Source organism: Typha latifolia, chromosome 13, assembly GCF_019914945.1.
Source record: "Typha latifolia isolate L0001 chromosome 13, TyphaL0001v2, whole genome shotgun sequence".
Classification (NCBI taxonomy): Eukaryota; Viridiplantae; Streptophyta; class Magnoliopsida; order Poales; family Typhaceae; genus Typha; species Typha latifolia.
Genome location: NC_133098.1, coordinates 1,166,649 through 1,184,287, shown reverse-complemented (window position 1 = coordinate 1,184,287; position 17,639 = coordinate 1,166,649). Strand labels below are relative to the sequence as shown.

Genomic DNA, 17,639 nt, shown 5'->3' with positions numbered 1-17,639 from the left:
TGGGGGAAGAAGATGGTGTGCAAAGACTTTTCTGGGTCAGCGAGCTTCAGAGTTCGACGAAGCATCATCGTCGATGAGGTGAACATGTATCTCAACTTTAGCTTATCATGTTCCTGCAGTGAGTCCGAGCTTATTTTATTTAAGATTTAGGGTTTAATTAATTTAAATTTTTATTATTTTATTTTTATTATCCTTTAAAAATCCATCTTATGAGTAATTAAATTTAATTATATTACTTATGATTTATTTTTAAACAAAAAAAATAAATTTGGATCGGGTTGGCGGAAGGCCACTCAGAACGCTGTCCTTAGTGTCCTGAGCCAAAGGAAGGGGATGTTGTCGTCCCTTTGGTGCAGCCGGATCGTCTTTCCCACCCTCTCCAACTCTCACTCTCACTACCACCGCCGTCACCACTCTCTCCCTTCTCTCCTCAAGACTGTAACCACCACCGCCACGTTCTCCGCAGCTTCTCCTGACCACAATAATACCACTACTTCGCCGGCGACTTCCACCGCTACTTACCAAACCCTCTCTCCCCACCAAAAGAACCAAATCTCCCTCTACGTCTCCGCCCTTCTCCAATGGAATCAGGTCGGTCCAAACCCTAGACTCTTTCTCGCTCTTGTTTAGCTTTTGTTGCTCGATCTCGTTGTTGATGGGGTTCACTCTTTGCCTTGTAGCGGATGAATCTTACGGCGGTGAAGGAGGAGAGCGAGGTGATGGCGAGGCATGTCGAAGACTCCCTAGCCATCCTCTCGCCGTTGCAGAGGGCTTACATCGCCAATTGTAGCAGCTCGTCTTCTTGCGATGGGATTAATCTCGTCGATGTTGGATCCGGTGCTGGTCTCCCTGGGTTAATTCTCGCCATTGCCCGCCCTGGTGATAACCTTTTCATATCGGGGATTTTTTTATTTTTCGAGCTTTTTGGTTCATTGGAAATTAAGAGTTTCTCTTATAAATGCTGAATATGTAATCCTGGCTTTCGTGTTCCATTTCCGACGATAGTTATTCTACTAACCTAACTGATCTTAAATTGGGTATCAGTGTAAACTATATGATGATCATTCATTGGTTTGCGCATTTCCATGATAGGATCTTAATGTGGTGCATCAATTCGTAATGATTGAATCCCATAGTCAAAGAGGGACGTTATACACTCTTTGGTATAAACATCATATATAATTAAAATTTATCTGCCTTATACTTTACTTATGATGGACTAATAAATTTTATGCTTTTCAGGTTGGAAGTTTACGCTTTTAGAATCAATGCAAAAGCGGTGCTTGTTCTTGGAGCATGTTATTGGGCTTGTCGGCTTGTCCAATGTGGACATCTTGTGTGAAAGAGCAGAGGTAATTTTCTCCCTAACTATGAATGTGTGAAACTTCTCAGTTGCTAAAAGTTGTTCCCGAAGTTATGAAACTTGTTGAAGCCTATGTTAAGGAGTGGGTCCTTTGTAGACTGCAAATTTTTATTATGGAATATACATACTCAGAATAGGATTCATGTTAAAAAAAAGGGTTTAAATTGTCTAAACATAGAACCTGAATTCTGGATCATATTAAATTTTATATATGTTGTAACATATTAGTATTTTTTCTATTTATCTTGTTCTGGACATCTCACTCAAATTTGTTATAGGACAGAATGCTGGCCAATGTCTTGATTTCAGAGAGAAATTTGATGTAGCAGTTGCAAGAGCTGTTGCAGAACTGAGGATTCTAGGTTTGCTTGAGTTAAAGTTGTGATCCATGTATATCAAGTTGGAGGTTAATCTTTTGGTGCATCTTTTTACTAACAACACTTAATTATAGCTGAGTACTGTCTCCCACTCGTTCGTGTTGGTGGCTTGTTCATTGCTGCAAAAGGTTATAATCCACAGGTAATCTTTCCCATCTTATTTCTTACTTATCTTACATTTTTCTTCCTTATGCCTGGACACATTATTTTTTCTTTCACGAACCTCTTTCCCGCAAAGTTTTCTTGAGTCATCATACTAGAGGAAGTAAATTTCACTAAAAGCCAGTATATCTATTGTGTTTACGAATTTTATTATGCACAATATCCGTAACACCATGCGTCAGTGATTCTGAACTTGGCACGATGGTTGATAACCAACCATCACTGACTTATGCCAAAAAAATTTATTGATTCTTGTGAAATTCATAACAACTTGCCATTTGGAAAATAGTAGTGGGAAAAATAAAGGGTCTCTGTCTATTTATGAAGTAAACCTTGATGGGCATCTTGAGACCTCAATTTCATTTATATATCCTGTGACTTTAATTTCATTCTCAAAGTCCACATTTCTGTTGAGCTTTGTTTTCACACTATCTATTTTGTTCTATGTTGGGCAGGAAGAACTTAGAAATGCGGAAAATGCAGTTCGACTACTGGGTGCTTCCAATTTAGAATTTTGTGATGGTACATTGTCCTTGTTGGTTCCTTGATATCATGATTACATAAACTTTGCGTAAATGACAATCCTGTATTTGATCCGCTTTTTTGAGACTGGAATGGTTTTATCATTTATAATTGTATATATATATTCCTGTTCTGCCATATATGTATATACACACACATGCATGTGTACATTCATCTGAAGTGACCAAACTGTTCTAGCTTTTGTAATGTCCTACATGGTTTACCATCTCAATGCATTTAAGTTAGATATTCAATCTATATGTAACTTAGAGGGATTCTATTAACTGCAGTGGAATCACATGGGCCTTTCGGACAACGAACAGCTGTTATCTGCTTGAAAGGTGGTACCACCCCAAGAAAATATCCACGTCATCCAGGTATCCCCTCAAAAATGCCGCTATGAAAAGGTAATGTTGAAGTTAACCTTGACCTCCACCATATATCGTCAAAGACTAGCAAGTATTTTGACTCGCTGTGACAGCCATATCTACAAGCCATTGTGAGTTCCATTATCAGATGTTCATTTCCAAATTTTAAAGAAAATCTTTTATACTTACTATCCTACATTTGGAAATTTGATTTATTGAAGGATAGCTAATCTTTCATACCTACTATCCTGCATTTGTAAACATGATTTATTGAAGGATAGCTACTCTCTGTTCGGACTTAGAAAATTCCAAATTGCACACTGTGGGTGATTGGGTTTTGTTTTGTGTTTGTGTTTTTCATTTCAAAAGTTCTAATTCCACTGGTATATGTTCCTGTAAGGTATGCATGGTTATTTGCTGAAGACCATTCTGCAAACGATGTTCTACTTGTGACATATTCATCTATTTCTTCTACCAATCTACTGACATGAAACTAAATATAAAATCAATGCTCTTATTATCCTCTACTTTAGCAGATCATCCCACATTTATATTACTAGGGAAGGTATTACTGTCACTTATATCAGGTTTGTCAAGAATCTTGATACTGGTAAGGATTATTAATATCAAGTGCACCTACTCTGTCATTTTGGTAAAAGAATAAGAATGAGACAGAGATACATATCTACTCTTTCATTTTTTTTCAACAAGAGGTCTGAACTTTGATCCAAATAAATAGTCCTCCAATTAGTCTATTGAGCATGGGATACACATGGACGCCCAGGTGCCTAGTTTTGAATTTTGATAATTTGACGTTATCAACAAAAGTTTTTCCAGGGTCTCCTGGTTAGGCAGTTTATCAAACCAATTTCCTTTTTGCAAGCTAACTGACCATTTCGAAGATGTCATAATTGATTGTTTGAAAAATTCTTTCAGACTGCCAGAAATCCTCAAAGTGGTTTTACCCTGCGTATCCTCTGTTCATTCTCGTAACTCATCTCATTTTAATAACGCCCTGGGTTGCAGGCCAGTGCCTGAAAATTTTACGTAAGTTGAAATTAATGCAAGATTCATGCTTTTATGTACCTGGGCCTGGGGTATGGAAAATGTTTCCTGTTACTTTATGTTAACTAGTTGGACCTTACTTTGACATCCACAGTTGTTTCAAGTAGGTCTGGCATCGGGTTAAATATAGAGTACAAGGAGAACATAAAGTTAAAATGGACAACTTTGACAGTATCTATGTTAATGATTCCAGGCGATTGCAGGCCAGATGTAACTATTTATACCATCAAGTTCTTTTAATTAGATAAATTTTCCCTCTTTGTTTTCGAGCCATGTATTATATTCTGCTTCTCATCCATGCTCCTGTTTGCTTGCCTATGCATTCATTGATATTTTAGTCTAAATTTATGCAACGACTTCGGGCTAAATACGCATTCCAGGTTGCTTGTAATCTTGAATTCTTCCGAATCGGCTCCTCTCATCTGCAATGTTTGTTGCAACACTCATTGATGCATTGACTTCATCGAACTTATCTAGAAATAACTCAATATATTGTTTTAGTGCCGATGAGAACGACGTTGCATGCTGCCCAAAGCTATTAGATTGTAACAAGAATTCTCCTATTGGGTCTTTTATTAGGTTGTACGAGTCACGAAATATAAAATAAATAAAATGATACAAGACCACGATAACGTCCACGACATGACAAGTACATAAATAACCTTTGACCAAAGAAAGAGAGACCAAGACAACACTCCGCCGCCGGCCTAAGTAGGCAGCCTTGTTTGACATGTACATCTCTTCCTTAAACCCACCTCATGAGAAACTCTTTTCCCCTCTCCTCTCTTCTCTCTCTCTCCCCCACAATTCTCTCCGCAAACCCTCAGCCATGACCACCCACACTTCTCTCCTCCTTTTTCTTGCCTTCCTCTGTGTTGCTACATCCGCCTCTGCCTTCCCGGACTTGTCGAAAATTAACAACCCTTGGCTCCCCTTCCTCAACCTCTCCGGCTGCCGTGCCGGTGAGGACCGCCCCGGGCTCTCCAACCTCAAGAACTACCTCAACCACTTCGGCTATCTTTCCACCCCTCCACCGTCGTCCAACTTCTCTGACAGCTTCGACGACGCTCTGGAGGCTGCACTCCGCACCTACCAGGAAAACTTCGGCCTCAACGCCACCGGTGAGCTCGATCTATCCACCATCAACCAGATGATCATCCCTCGGTGCGGCGTTGCGGATATAATAAATGGCACTTCCTCCATGATCAACTCTTCCGCCACCCACGGCCGTCACCTCTACGCCTACTTCCCGGGTAATCCGACCTGGCCGACCTCGAAGCGCGAGCTCAAGTACGCGCTCACCGACATCTCCTCCTCCTCCTACGACGCCTCCGTCCTCAGCGCCGTCTTCTCCCGCGCGTTCGCCCACTGGGCCGCCGCCACGACGCTGACGTTCACCGAGACCTCCTCGGAGTCCGACGCCGACATCACCATCGGGTTCTACTCCGGATCCCACGGCGACGGCGAGCCGTTCGACGGTCCGTTGGGCACGTTGGCCCACGCGTTCTCGCCGACGGACGGGAGGTTCCACCTGGACGCCGCGGAGGACTGGGTGGCGGATGGCGACGTGTCGACGGCGTCCTCCAGCGTGGCGATAGATCTGGAGTCGGTGGCGGTGCACGAGATCGGGCACCTGCTCGGGCTCGGGCACTCGGCGGTGTCGGATGCGGTGATGTACCCGACGATAAAGACGAGGACGAAGAAGGTAGAGCTGGCGAGCGATGACGTGAATGGGATACAGAGCTTGTACGGGAGCAACCCGAATTATAAAGGGGTGGCGCCGTCGAGTAGTACAAGTAGGGAGATGGATTCGAGCGGAGGCGGAGGAGAAGGGAGGAGGAAGACGAGGAGTTTGTGGGGCCCATCGATAGTAGTTGGAATAGCAGTTGGTGTCTTTGGGCTGTAGTTGCTTGCATGCTCTTCTTTTGTTTTTGTTTTACTTTTTTCTTTATTAGTTGGGGATTCATATAGTTTTTTATTCTTAATTTCTTGTATATTTTGTGTTTAGATTCGATTGTTTTGGTTATTAGGTAGACATACTGATGATATTAATAAATTTTGATTTTTTTTCCCCATTTCACACCCTAGACTAATGTTTTTATTTTGGTTTATAGACTGTCTTTTTCACTATTTTTATTTTTTTTTTTCATTAAATTATAGATAACATCCTATTTGGATTGTACTTTGAAAATCTAATGCAGATATAAGTGTAATTCTGAATGATATTTCAGAAAGTGAGTCAACTATAAAGTGATAAACACATAACAAAGTATGAAATTAAAAAATCCCATAACAAAATTATAAAGGACAAATATAGTCCACTCCTAACCTGCTCTATTAACTAAATTATAAATACATGACATAGATAACAAAATAAATTTAATGCTACTGCATTTGCTAAATAAATATGTATCGAAACAAAAAAAAAAGGGTGGCTTATTGATACAAAATATGTTTACGGAGGTAAAATAATTTTTATTCAAATTGAAAATATTTTTAATTAAAAAGTCATAAGTATTGTTCATTTTGGATGAAAATTTTAATTGTTAAGACTTAATCAAAGGTGCACAAATAGATACCGATACCGATACACAAAAATAAATAAAAATTCAGGGTAGGAAAATGAATTTAGTCCATCCAAATTACAAATAATGAGCTTATAGTTATAAATGAGGTTGGATTTTAGTGTACTCATCCAGTGAAATTTAACAGCCTTATTTTATTGATTTTTGAACAGAAGACCATACGAATATATATGATCCACAAGATCTATATGTGTGGTATAGGATAGTACATATATAGAGTACAAGATCCATATATATAACATATATATATAACTCGGTGTTGGTCGAATTATTCTTCGAGTTGTTCTGGTTGATCTTGTTACTATTATAAAAAATCTGGATAAGATTATAAGCCTTCTAAGCTACGAAAATGATGTCTATGTGCGCAGTCCTTTCTTCTAATTTTGACAACGTAAAAGAAAACTAACGAGGTCATTATAAAATAATATATGTATACTTACGTTATGTTCTTTTGATTTTCTTTTATCAAAATGGGCCTCCTTATGAAACTTTTTTAAAATATCAACAATTTTATGAACCATTTCAACTATGCCTAGTGGTCCTATGGGTTATAAGATCCTTTAAAATTTATCCTTTAATTTTGACAATGAGAAAAGGACAAGTAATATGGTCACTGTTACGTCCTGTTCTTTTGACTTCCCCAAATTCTCCATTCCCACTTGCTTCTAGACTCTCTCTACTATCAAAAGAATTTAATTTAAAAAAAAAAAAAAATACTAGTCGACCTCTCAATACCGTGTTGATTTGGTTTGTTATCGGTAACGCAAGCAGTGACCAACTTGAGGAAAAAAAGAGAATGAATGCTTCATAATTAGGTTCATATCTTATTACTAATGGAACCTTCGTATTAAGACTTTCAACTCTCTTTATGTGTTCAAATGCATGTGTTCTATATATATTGCCAACCTCCAATCTAGTTCATTGTTCCTAGCTGTCTACTCCCCCTTCCTATAAATAAACAAAGTTTTCAAAGTACTTCTCCATTACCAAACATCCTCATATATATATATATCCCTCTTCTATCTTTCCAGTTCTCTTATCTTAGCCATTAATGGAGAGAAGCAACTCCTTTGGTACGTCGTGGGCGGATCAGTGGGATTACGGCGGCGATCCGATTCCGGCAGCCCAAACCAAGAAGGTTAGCAACAAGAAGAATGGCATGGAGAAGACGAAGACTATTACCTCAACTGGGCTCAGGAAGGTGAAGGAAGGCACTACTCTTGGCTTTCAGTGGATCAAGAACAAGTACCAGAAGAAGACTCAGAAGAACTAATCCATCCAACTGCATCCCCCTGCTACTTTTTGTTTCATTAATTATTTGTGTATTATATGTACGTATTTTGTAGTTAATCCATTGTTTAAATATATTTTAGCCTCTGTACTTTCACTTTTATCTCATAAATTCTCACATAAAACGATTAGATTTTTCCACAAAACATAAACTGTTTATATTGGCAAGTGATTTTGATATAGAACAGGGAGTAAAATGCATTTAACCCATTCATATAAGACCATAAATATGACCAAAAAAAGAAGTATTACAACGCCCGATTAAGTGAAAAATGAACACTAATCACGACCCATCTTATCGTAATTACCCTTCTCAACCTTCTCCTTAAACTTCTCCTTCTCTTCCTTCGACTCCCCTACCACGGCTTCCTTTGTTTCCTCCCAAGTTTCCTTAGCACTTTGGCCAATCTCATCAGACTTCTCCTTCGCCTGCCTCAAGAACTCCTCAGCCGTTGATCTCGCCTTCCCTGCGACCTCTCCGAATGTATCCTCCTCATTCTCACTTGAAAACTGAGAATTTTTGGCAAACAAGCAAATGAGTACGTTGGGAAATTAAAGAAGATCATACATACATACATATATATATATATATATATATATATATATATATACCCGTAGATTGAAAATTTTGGCAAACGAAGGATGAATTATAAAGGATTTATTGAGCATGGAGGGGCAAAGCCCATGGTGGACGAAGAGGCCTCTCATCGATCTCCCAAGTCCTAACTGGATTCGTTCAGATGGTAAATTTCGCCATGGCGAGGTGTATAAGAACGGCTTGGGAGAGGGAGAGAGGATAATTGAGATGCACGTGGATAAGATTAGAATCTTGTTGATACGTGGCAGATGTTTACTGCCAACACGTGGCGCTCATGCAAGTGGCACTGACTATTGAGTCGCGGGGGCCACGCCACGTCAGATACATTTTTTGAGAAAATGAGATAAAAATTTGCTAAAAATTTGTCAAAATACTCGAAGGTTGTTCTCTCTCATCATTACAACACTATTACATGGAAATTTGTTACTCAACTTCTAGGTTTATTTTTAATATTTTACTTTTATAAATAAAAACTTAACACACTTAAAATACTTTCTCATTTGTTACCTCTCTGCTTTTATTTACAACTTATTTAAAAGTGTTGAGCTCATTTTGTATCTATAATTAATTCAACTTATTTATATTATATTTGCATGTTAAGAAACTATATTTAAATAATTAATCTACTTATAATGATAAATTCGTATGGTAGAATATAAAATAATATTAAAAAGTAAAATATAGGATGCTTTCGATAAATTTCTCCGATTTTTTTTTTGAAGAATATAGTGCGTTGAACAATTTTTTGGTTCGGTTAGTCCTAAAAACAGCACGTGCATGTCACGCGACTACTTACCAAATAACAAAGCCGGTCATCCATTGCGATATCGGCGCCGTCTCCCGTGTAACGCTAATCTCTTGGGCGAGGAGGCACCGGTTTCAAGATTGTGGAGCGAAAGCAGCAGCGATGCCATTCCGTTCGATTCGGCGCTGAGGAGGAGAACCAAAGAAGAGGAGAAAAGAGAAGGGTTTAACAACTCCATTGCTAATCCCCCTCTCCCCCAAACCCTCGCTATGATCTCGAACCTAACGAAGATTTCGCGCCTGGCGAGGCCGAGACTCCAATGGCGTCCGGCAGTGCGATCGGCTTCAAGCTGCTCCTCGCCTTCCCCTCTCTCCGATATCCTTCACCGGCCTCGATTTCTTCGTAAGCTCTCTTCTCTCTTATACTGTTTCGCTCTCTTGTTTTTCTTCTTCTTCCACGAATACTTCTTGTCTTGATCTCATACAGGGCCATCCGATCTTCTCGTCGATCCCTCTACGACCCCGAGAACGGAATCCCACCGGTTGATTTATTCGTTTCTACCGGCCGCCTTCTTGATGGGAGCTTTCGGTTTCGGATCGGTGCAGCTCGCTTATGCCGACGCCGATGAGGTCAAGTTGTTCCTTTCTTTTGATTGCCTGTTGAAAGTTTCTTATGAATTATTTGTAACGAGGGAGTGGATATTGTGCAGGAAGCTGACAAGAATCAAAGTTCGTCAGCTCCTGTGAAGATTCCAGATTACTTGCTGGAATTAGCTAGGCAAGAAAGGAAGCGGATAGAGGAGTTGCTTCGAAGCAAGGGAATGGAACGTGGCTCGTACCCGGCCTTCAGTGTTTTTGTGAGGGGTCAAAAGGTTCTCTGTTTTTATCTCTTGATTAGTCTTTTTATGATATGATATTGTTTGTTTCACTCTTGAATGAAGTGGTAGATTTGTTGATGATCACTATACCCGAATTCGCATCTACATGATTGGTTAAGCGGTAACCACTAGGATAGGAAGGTGTCTTTACTGAGGGAAAACTTTACATGGAGTCATTGTGGTTATTACCACAATCAGCCTGCAAATGTAAGACTTGTTAACATAACAATAATGGGGGAATCTGGTATATGTAACAGTATAAGAGTTGTTAAATTTGCCACACGGAGTGAGGTTAGTACTCTAAAATTGGCTAATCAAGTACTTGATGTCAAGATGATATAGATGACATATGTTTGAAGTTAATATAGTAGGATTAATGACATGATATAGGGTGCACTAGAGTACTGGTATAAGATAACCTATCAAACCTTTTGGTCTCGTGTAGTATTACATAGATGAATGTTGGATATATGTCAATCTTATGCAGAAAAAGATGTTTTTAATGGAAAATTATGTCAATTCTTTGTTGAAAATCATTTTCTCTGGATTTCAATTTTCAAAAATTAAAACACAGTTTGTCCTGCTGAATGATTGCATAAATGTAATAGGTCGTTGTGAAGTTCTACGTTCCTCCAAGAAGTGAGTTGTCGCATGTTATTGTCGATCTTGTGACACATCTCGGGCTTAAAGCTGAGCAGCATGCTGATGGTTCAGAAATGTTGTTGCGCGCTTGGGACAGGTTTGAAGGGATTACAATGTTTAACTATTTACCTTTTTAGTGAGTATATATGATAATTCTTTAGACTTCTAGTAATCTGTGAACAAAGGCATTTTGAATTTCAACTAGATGCATGTATATTGACAAATTATGCCTATAACTTGTTGGAAATCTACTCTCAAAGTTAACACGAGTTATGCTAGTCATGTTTATTTTTTGTAGCTATTATTGACGAACCAATTCGCAACCAATAGGTTTGGTTGCCATATGATATACAAAGATGTCAAATAGCGACATATACTTCAGAAGTTTCTGAATAATATTTTTCATCTATGTGACATGTTGCTATTTCATTGAACTTTTTCTATCTACTATATTTTCTCAAGTTATGCTATTCTCTTTGCCTATTTAACTAGCATCTTTCTATACATTATCTATTGAATCCACATTAAAGGAAAAAAATGATCAATTTATTTGCATAGAGTGCACACTGAAATTAGAAAGCAACATAGAGTGGCACATCTATTTATGGGAACATGTTCAGTGCTGTGGCTTGTGAGGGCTGCGGATCTGTCTGTATGTGCTTGTGTGTACAGAATTGATCATTATTCAAAACCATCTTTCTATTGTACGTACTCAATGTGCTCATGCAAATTGTACAAGTTTGTAAATTGGAAGACATATAGAGAATCTGTGAGTAGATAAGGAATTTAAGTGGTAAATTGAGGGACTGGGTGCTGAATTGGAAATCTTTTATCATGGTATATGCACGTATGACAGACCAGGGATTTAAGAGCCGTGGCATGGCGGTATCCCGGCCTCTTGTTGCACAATTGCTTATGTAGACTGAATCAAAGGAGGGAAGGGAGGGAAGGGAAGGAAGAGTTGGGAAAACTATATTCTAAAAATGCTACATTTTGTCCAAGTTGACAGTTATCAAATTTCTTTGAGAGTTTTCCAAGCTACATGTTTCATTGGGTCTTGCTAATGGTGAATAACATGCGTTGCCTGCAGATTCTAGGTACTGTATTAGTTCTCTAACTGTCTATCACTTTATCTTAACTAAATGGTATATCTAACATTTACTAGATTCTTAACTCGTTGTTGTATCACTTTGATTATCTTAATTTGTTAACATGTACTTTAATTAATTATGTGCTTCTATTTCAGTGCAGCTGCATGGCAAATAACGTTGAATCCCCTTGAAAAGATGAAAGAAGATGGAGGAGAAAAGCTTGAGGACGAGTTCTGTGTTTTGATTTTTGAGTCACTTGTTGCTTCTGGATATTCTGTTAGTCCTTTTTTCACTTTAAAAACCATCAGAAACTCACACCCAATTCACCTTTTTCACTTTAATTATCTATTAGTTGTATATTTTTTTCAGGAGATTGAGTTCATAAAGAAAGGCAGTTTTAGTTTGAAAGAACTTGATGCTCTAGCCAGTGCACTAAAAGTAGCTGGTAGAAGGAACCCAAAAGGACACACGTCTAGAAAAGAAAATGGTCATGGTGCTAAGCAGATGCCTTCGATGGAAAAATCATTATCTGCTTTGGAGGCCATGGGAGTTAGAGTATATGGATATGATGAAACATCTAGCATTCCCATGGATGGTACAATACTATGGGAAGACATTGCAGGATATGATCAACAAAAACGGTATGGTCAGGTTATAATTTTTTTTTTCCGCTCGCTAGTTTGTCTTTTGACTTTCACGTAGACTCACTAACAGATGAATTTGAGTTTCACTTCATATTTATTCTTTTACTTGCGGGCTTGTATTGTTTGATAACTGAGAAGCTAGAAAGAGATAATCTATGGGGCTCGTATAAGATAGTCTAATATTGGTTCCTTATTTGCATGCTCTTTGATGCTTACTTCTAAGGATGAAGGTTGTTTCTGTACTTGATTCCTTGAGACCACATGGAGCTGCAAAGTACTTTTTCTTTGCAGTAGTCTATCATTATCATGTATTATACCCGTATTTGAGAATGTAAATATAGTATTATTTCATGTGATTCGGCTGGATATAGTGAAGGTCGTTCAGTAAGGTCACTTGTTGTGGAAATTTTTTTTTTTTTTGTGGCATATTTTGTAACATTATTGATACTCATTTGTTTAAAGTAGCACTAGATTTTGGCACCAAAATGTGGTTGATGTGTTTGACTTAAAAAACTTTTGTTGCATTTGTAATTTAATTGGTACAAGCTCTCCATTTGCAGGTGCAATATATTTGGATTGTGATGTAGGTCCCACTAATTTTTAATAGATCTTTTTGCATTATATTTCTTATAAACTTCCAGTTGTGTTGTCCATGTGTATAACATGGTAACCTTTTGACTTCATAGGGAGATAGAGGACACCATACTTTTGGCGTTACGAAGTCCTGAAGTATATGATGATATTGCTCGTGGAACACGTTACAAATTTGAGACAAATCGACCTCGGGCTGTCCTTTTTGAAGGTCCACCAGGTAGTGGTCAATTGGAATATAATGGAAAAGTTATTCAGCCTCAGGAAATGAGAGACTGTTTAATGCATGTTGAATTTCCTCCACACAAAAAGCATATTAATTGTGTGGCCAAATCCATGACTGTATCTTTCTGTCTACTGAACATGAGTCTATGCATATGTAGTTGGAATTTGAAACAAATCTATGCAGATGTTTAGTTCATTAGTTTGCTTGTAGTTTGGACTTCGGTGCATCATTTGTATACTGAAGGCAGCACCATTTGGGGAGTTACTCTTCTTTTTTTCAGAGAAGTGGGAACTAAATGGTGCCCCAATTAAACCCATTTAGGAAGTTACATCAAACAACTAATATTATACACGTCCATCATTTTTTTTTGGGATAACCTCCATTTGAGATGTGTTTGCATAATGAAGAAAGCATGTGGTACCACTATTTTGATTATATGGTGTTATTGCATTGTGGCTAAACCACAGATATATGTATGCATCTCTGCAACCACTCTTTATCAGTTCAAATTATTTCTAGATTTTATACATAAATTGCTAGAACTGACCATGCCATAGTTTGTCTAACTTATCATTCATTCAATATGGATTTCAGGGACTGGTAAGACATCTTCTGCTCGAGTTATTGCAAAGCAAGCGGTATGGTTTTGTTCTTTTGTAAGCAGAATTCATATGCTTCATGCTCTCCTTTATGCTTAGGATTGTTGATAAGTCATTCGTAAGTAATTATTTTCTTTTTATGTATGCTGTGTTTTCTCAGTAAACTACTTGTATTTGTTGTATGAAGAAAATTTAGGTAGGTGGTAGGCCCTACTTGATGCATGCATGCTGTTAAGAGATTCAATCCATCTTACGAGCAAATGCTACTTTCTCATGAAAATTTATCTACCATTCTTTCCCTTTCTCAAAGGTGCATTTTAGATGAATTAAGTCAGCGTGCAAGATGTGGTCTCTATTCTGCATACCCAAACTAACTTAGTGGATTCTCACGTAATTTATCTTCCATGTGTGCTATTCTAAATAATGTTGTTCTTAGTTGCCGAATGTTTGATACATGAATCATTTTATACACAAAACATACATACATATATACACAGAGAGAGGGGGAGGGAGAGAGAGGGAGGGAGTGAGCAAGGACTATTGGTACTAGAGTTTCAGGAGGTCATGAGTTCAAACCTCACCAACTTTCTTTATATATATAATTTGTTCCAGTGCATTTGGAAAGGGCACACATTTGATTATACCTATCAAGGCATGATTGCATTATTGTATTTTGGCTACTAATCTCCATCTTTTAGCATCCTTTGATATGCTTCACAACTATAAAGTTAATTAACCTGTGCACATGTTTGTTTACCTCTTGTGATGTTAGGGGGTTCCACTGCTATATGTGCCATTGGAGATCATAATGTCAAAATATTATGGTGAAAGTGAGCGATTAATGGGTTCTGTTTTTTCTCTTGCTAATGAGCTTCCGAATGGAGCTATTATTTTTCTAGATGAGGTATGTAACCTTACTTAAATAGTTATTATGGTTTGACCCAAGAAAGATTATCGGATATATATATATATATATATATATATATATATATATATATATATAATAAGTATATCTGTCAATGTGTATGAATATTTTATATGCTATTTTAAGTAATGTTGAGAATAAAATAGATTTATATAGTTGCTTATTTTAGTAATCCAACAACTGAGGAGAAAGTACAATGCAATAGCTGTATGTTTATAAACTCATTTGTATTGTACTCCTTTAATTGGAGGTAATCTCTTCATGTATATGCATATATCTCTGGATGAATATGATGTTATATGGATTAATCTGGAGATATTTTTATGAACTTTTATCCTTGTTTTTCTACAGTGGCCAGTAGTTATAGATTCAAGAACTGATTTTGATTTAACATCTCATATCAAAGCCTATTTGACTTTTATTATAGGTTGATTCTTTTGCTGTTGCTCGGGATAGTGAAATGCATGAGGCTACAAGAAGGATTTTATCAGTAATATTGCGGCAGGTGGGATTTTATCTTTCCTTCTCCAGTTCAGATACTGACCCTGATTTATCTCTCAGTAATGTTTTTACTGTAATTACTGCAGCAGGTGAAAGAAATTCCACAATTTCCAGATCTGTTTTATATTTATCCGATCAAATGTTTGCATTCTGTGATTCTTATGTTGGTAAAGGCTTAACTGTTTGTGTATTTTGTTCATAGAATAGCATTACTAGATTAATCACACAAAGGAGCAACTAGCATGACCAGAGGTAAAAGTTCATATTAGGGGAGGGGAGAGGTGAAATTGGGTGAGAGAGGCGGCATAGGTGGTGTGCACATTGATGATGGCAAAACAAGGGATGGAGAAACAGGGGGAAAAGGACAAGAGGAAGGAGGCACGATGAACCAGGCGGGTGCATTGTGGGAGGATGTGATAAGGTTTCATATACTGAGTCAGGTTTTGGGTCGCACTCACCTTCCTGACCTGATAAAGAAGAGCCTTTATTGTGAATAGCAGTTTGGTTTGAACCAGATAAAAGTCTACATCCAGCTTGACACAACCCTGATTTCTAGAATAATTTTACTTTTATCCTTGGAAGAAACCTGTCAAATTCAAAACCTCAACTAGAAAACCCTAGTTTTTTTTTCCGGCAAATCCTGTGCAATTATAGAGGGTGGAGTGACATCTGAGAGGTAAATCCTGTGCAATTATAGATAATTCTTGTGCTGACCTGGTGTCACAAAGCACAGGGCTATTTTAAATCTTTGAATGGCAATTGAAGATCAAGCTATCAGAATTGATATCATCATACAGACCAGTGGAGCTATACATTACCTTATATTTTTCGTCTACATCTCACAATAGACTTCAGTAGGAAGACAACCCCCTCACACTAGCATCTCTTGAGAGCTTCCTTCTTTTTTTTAGTTCGATAGTTCTGCTTCAATTCTTGCAGACATATCCATCCTTTTGACCTCCTATCCCTTTTTCTAGATGTGTGTTTCCATAGTGACACGTGCTTCTTTCTGTGAAGATTGATGGCTTTGAACAAGAAAGACGCACGGTGGTTATAGCTGCAACAAATCGAAAGGAAGACCTTGATCCCGCTCTTATTAGGTAGATTCTTTTCCCTTTCTCCATATATGGTTATGTCAAGTTTACTGAGTTTTGCCTGAACCGTGCTTTCACTTTCTTTCTGCTATTATTGAACATAAGAGTGATATTTTGTACTGTATGGATTAATGTGATATTCTTTTGCAGCCGCTTTGATTCTGTGATTTCTTTTGCCTTACCTGATCAACAAACTCGTGAGGAAATAGCAGCGCAGTATGCAAAACACTTAAAGAAGACTGAATTGGTTCAGTTTGCCTTGGTTACGGAAGAGTAAGTGCTCAATGATTGGTTCACAACACCACCAAGCATAGTTTTGTGTATTCTCTGTTTCTCATTTTGCCGAGTCTTATTAACATCATGCTTTCCTTGCTTGTGCAAATTATAATGTGAAATTGATCCAGTCACTTGAATGGAATATCAACTGGGTCCACCTGCTTTTATTTTTGGTTTAGATTCATTATCAACCTGGGGATATTCTAACATTATGAGATTGCATTTGTGATGCTCACTAATGACTACTTTAATTTTACTGAGAGTAATGACTTATGTCCTATGGTTGTAGAATGTCTGGAAGAGATATCAAGGATGTGTGCCAACAAGCAGAAAGGCATTGGGCATCAAAGGTGCGGTAATATTCCTTGCATTTTATTACCCGCTGTGTTGTCTCTGATGTTTGATTCTCTATATTATTTGATGAATGACAGTTGATAAGAGGGCAAGCCCCAAAGGATGAAAAAGGCGAAGCAACTCTTCCACCTATCGAGGAGTATATCAAGTGTGCCAAGCAGCGAAGAAAGTCTTTACCAGCTATTGTAGGTAGAAGATCAATGTCCAATTCCTTAGCAATTGTATGAGAAAATTGTTTTCTCATTATTTATTTATTTATTTATTTTGGTCATAGTTGGGGATGGTTAGTTGATAGCAACCATACTAGATCTGTGGGTTATAGGAGACAGAAGGTATGAAGACTGTACAATTATTATATCTTCTCATCTACCCTTATATTTCCTCATGCTGTAAGGGAATCGAATGTAACTCTTTTCATTGTAAATGCTACTGATGATTAATGCTATAGTTTTACTGATGAGTAGGAGTGTCCTTAAAAATAATACTGATGGGTAAAATATTCTTCGACATAATACAAAAGGAGATTGTGAATATTAATTTAATCATTTACATTGATTATATTTACAATAATCATATTAGGAATCAGGGCATTTCTTTAACAAGAAGGGTCCTCTTCTTTTGTATGAACTAACAATCTTTTGTTGTGTGTTAAATATTTCTTTGCTCATATCCACTGATCTCACCTTTCCCCTTACGTGGATTAGGTCTAGTGAGCCGTCAAATTGAAAGAAACCCCACCAAATT

The 17,639-nt window shown here is 37.8% G+C and overlaps 3 protein-coding genes across 4 annotated transcripts; all 3 read left to right on the top strand.

The window, feature by feature from the left end:
• Positions 1–9: 9 nt before the first annotated feature.
• LOC140799705 (uncharacterized) lies at positions 10–3,135 on the top strand. 2 transcript variants are annotated; one of them, XM_073154145.1, is made up of 8 exons: positions 10–78; positions 289–591; positions 681–879; positions 1,243–1,352; positions 1,647–1,725; positions 1,815–1,882; positions 2,358–2,424; positions 2,715–3,135. In XM_073154145.1, exons 1-8 carry the CDS (start codon positions 13–15, stop codon positions 2,825–2,827), a joined length of 1,005 nt encoding a protein of 334 aa, XP_073010246.1. In that variant the 5' UTR covers positions 10–12; the 3' UTR covers positions 2,828–3,135. The 2 variants fall into 2 exon arrangements, with proteins under 2 accessions (XP_073010246.1, XP_073010247.1); XM_073154146.1 differs by lacking the exon at positions 2,358–2,424.
• A 1,321-nt stretch (positions 3,136–4,456) lies between these two features.
• On the top strand, positions 4,457–5,937 carry LOC140799704 (metalloendoproteinase 5-MMP-like). Its single transcript, XM_073154144.1, has one exon. It carries the CDS (start codon positions 4,588–4,590, stop codon positions 5,761–5,763), a length of 1,176 nt encoding a protein of 391 aa, XP_073010245.1. The 5' UTR covers positions 4,457–4,587; the 3' UTR covers positions 5,764–5,937.
• Positions 5,938–9,167: 3,230 nt separating this feature from the next.
• On the top strand, positions 9,168–17,355 carry LOC140799703 (uncharacterized). The gene is made up of 14 exons (XM_073154142.1): positions 9,168–9,477; positions 9,562–9,704; positions 9,785–9,946; positions 10,561–10,691; positions 11,841–11,961; positions 12,055–12,326; positions 13,016–13,140; positions 13,741–13,784; positions 14,518–14,649; positions 15,098–15,175; positions 16,189–16,271; positions 16,416–16,538; positions 16,831–16,891; positions 16,973–17,355. The coding sequence occupies exons 1-14, from the start codon at positions 9,345–9,347 to the stop codon at positions 17,120–17,122; spliced, it is 1,758 nt and encodes a 585-aa protein (XP_073010243.1). The 5' UTR covers positions 9,168–9,344; the 3' UTR covers positions 17,123–17,355.
• Positions 17,356–17,639: the final 284 nt, after the last annotated feature.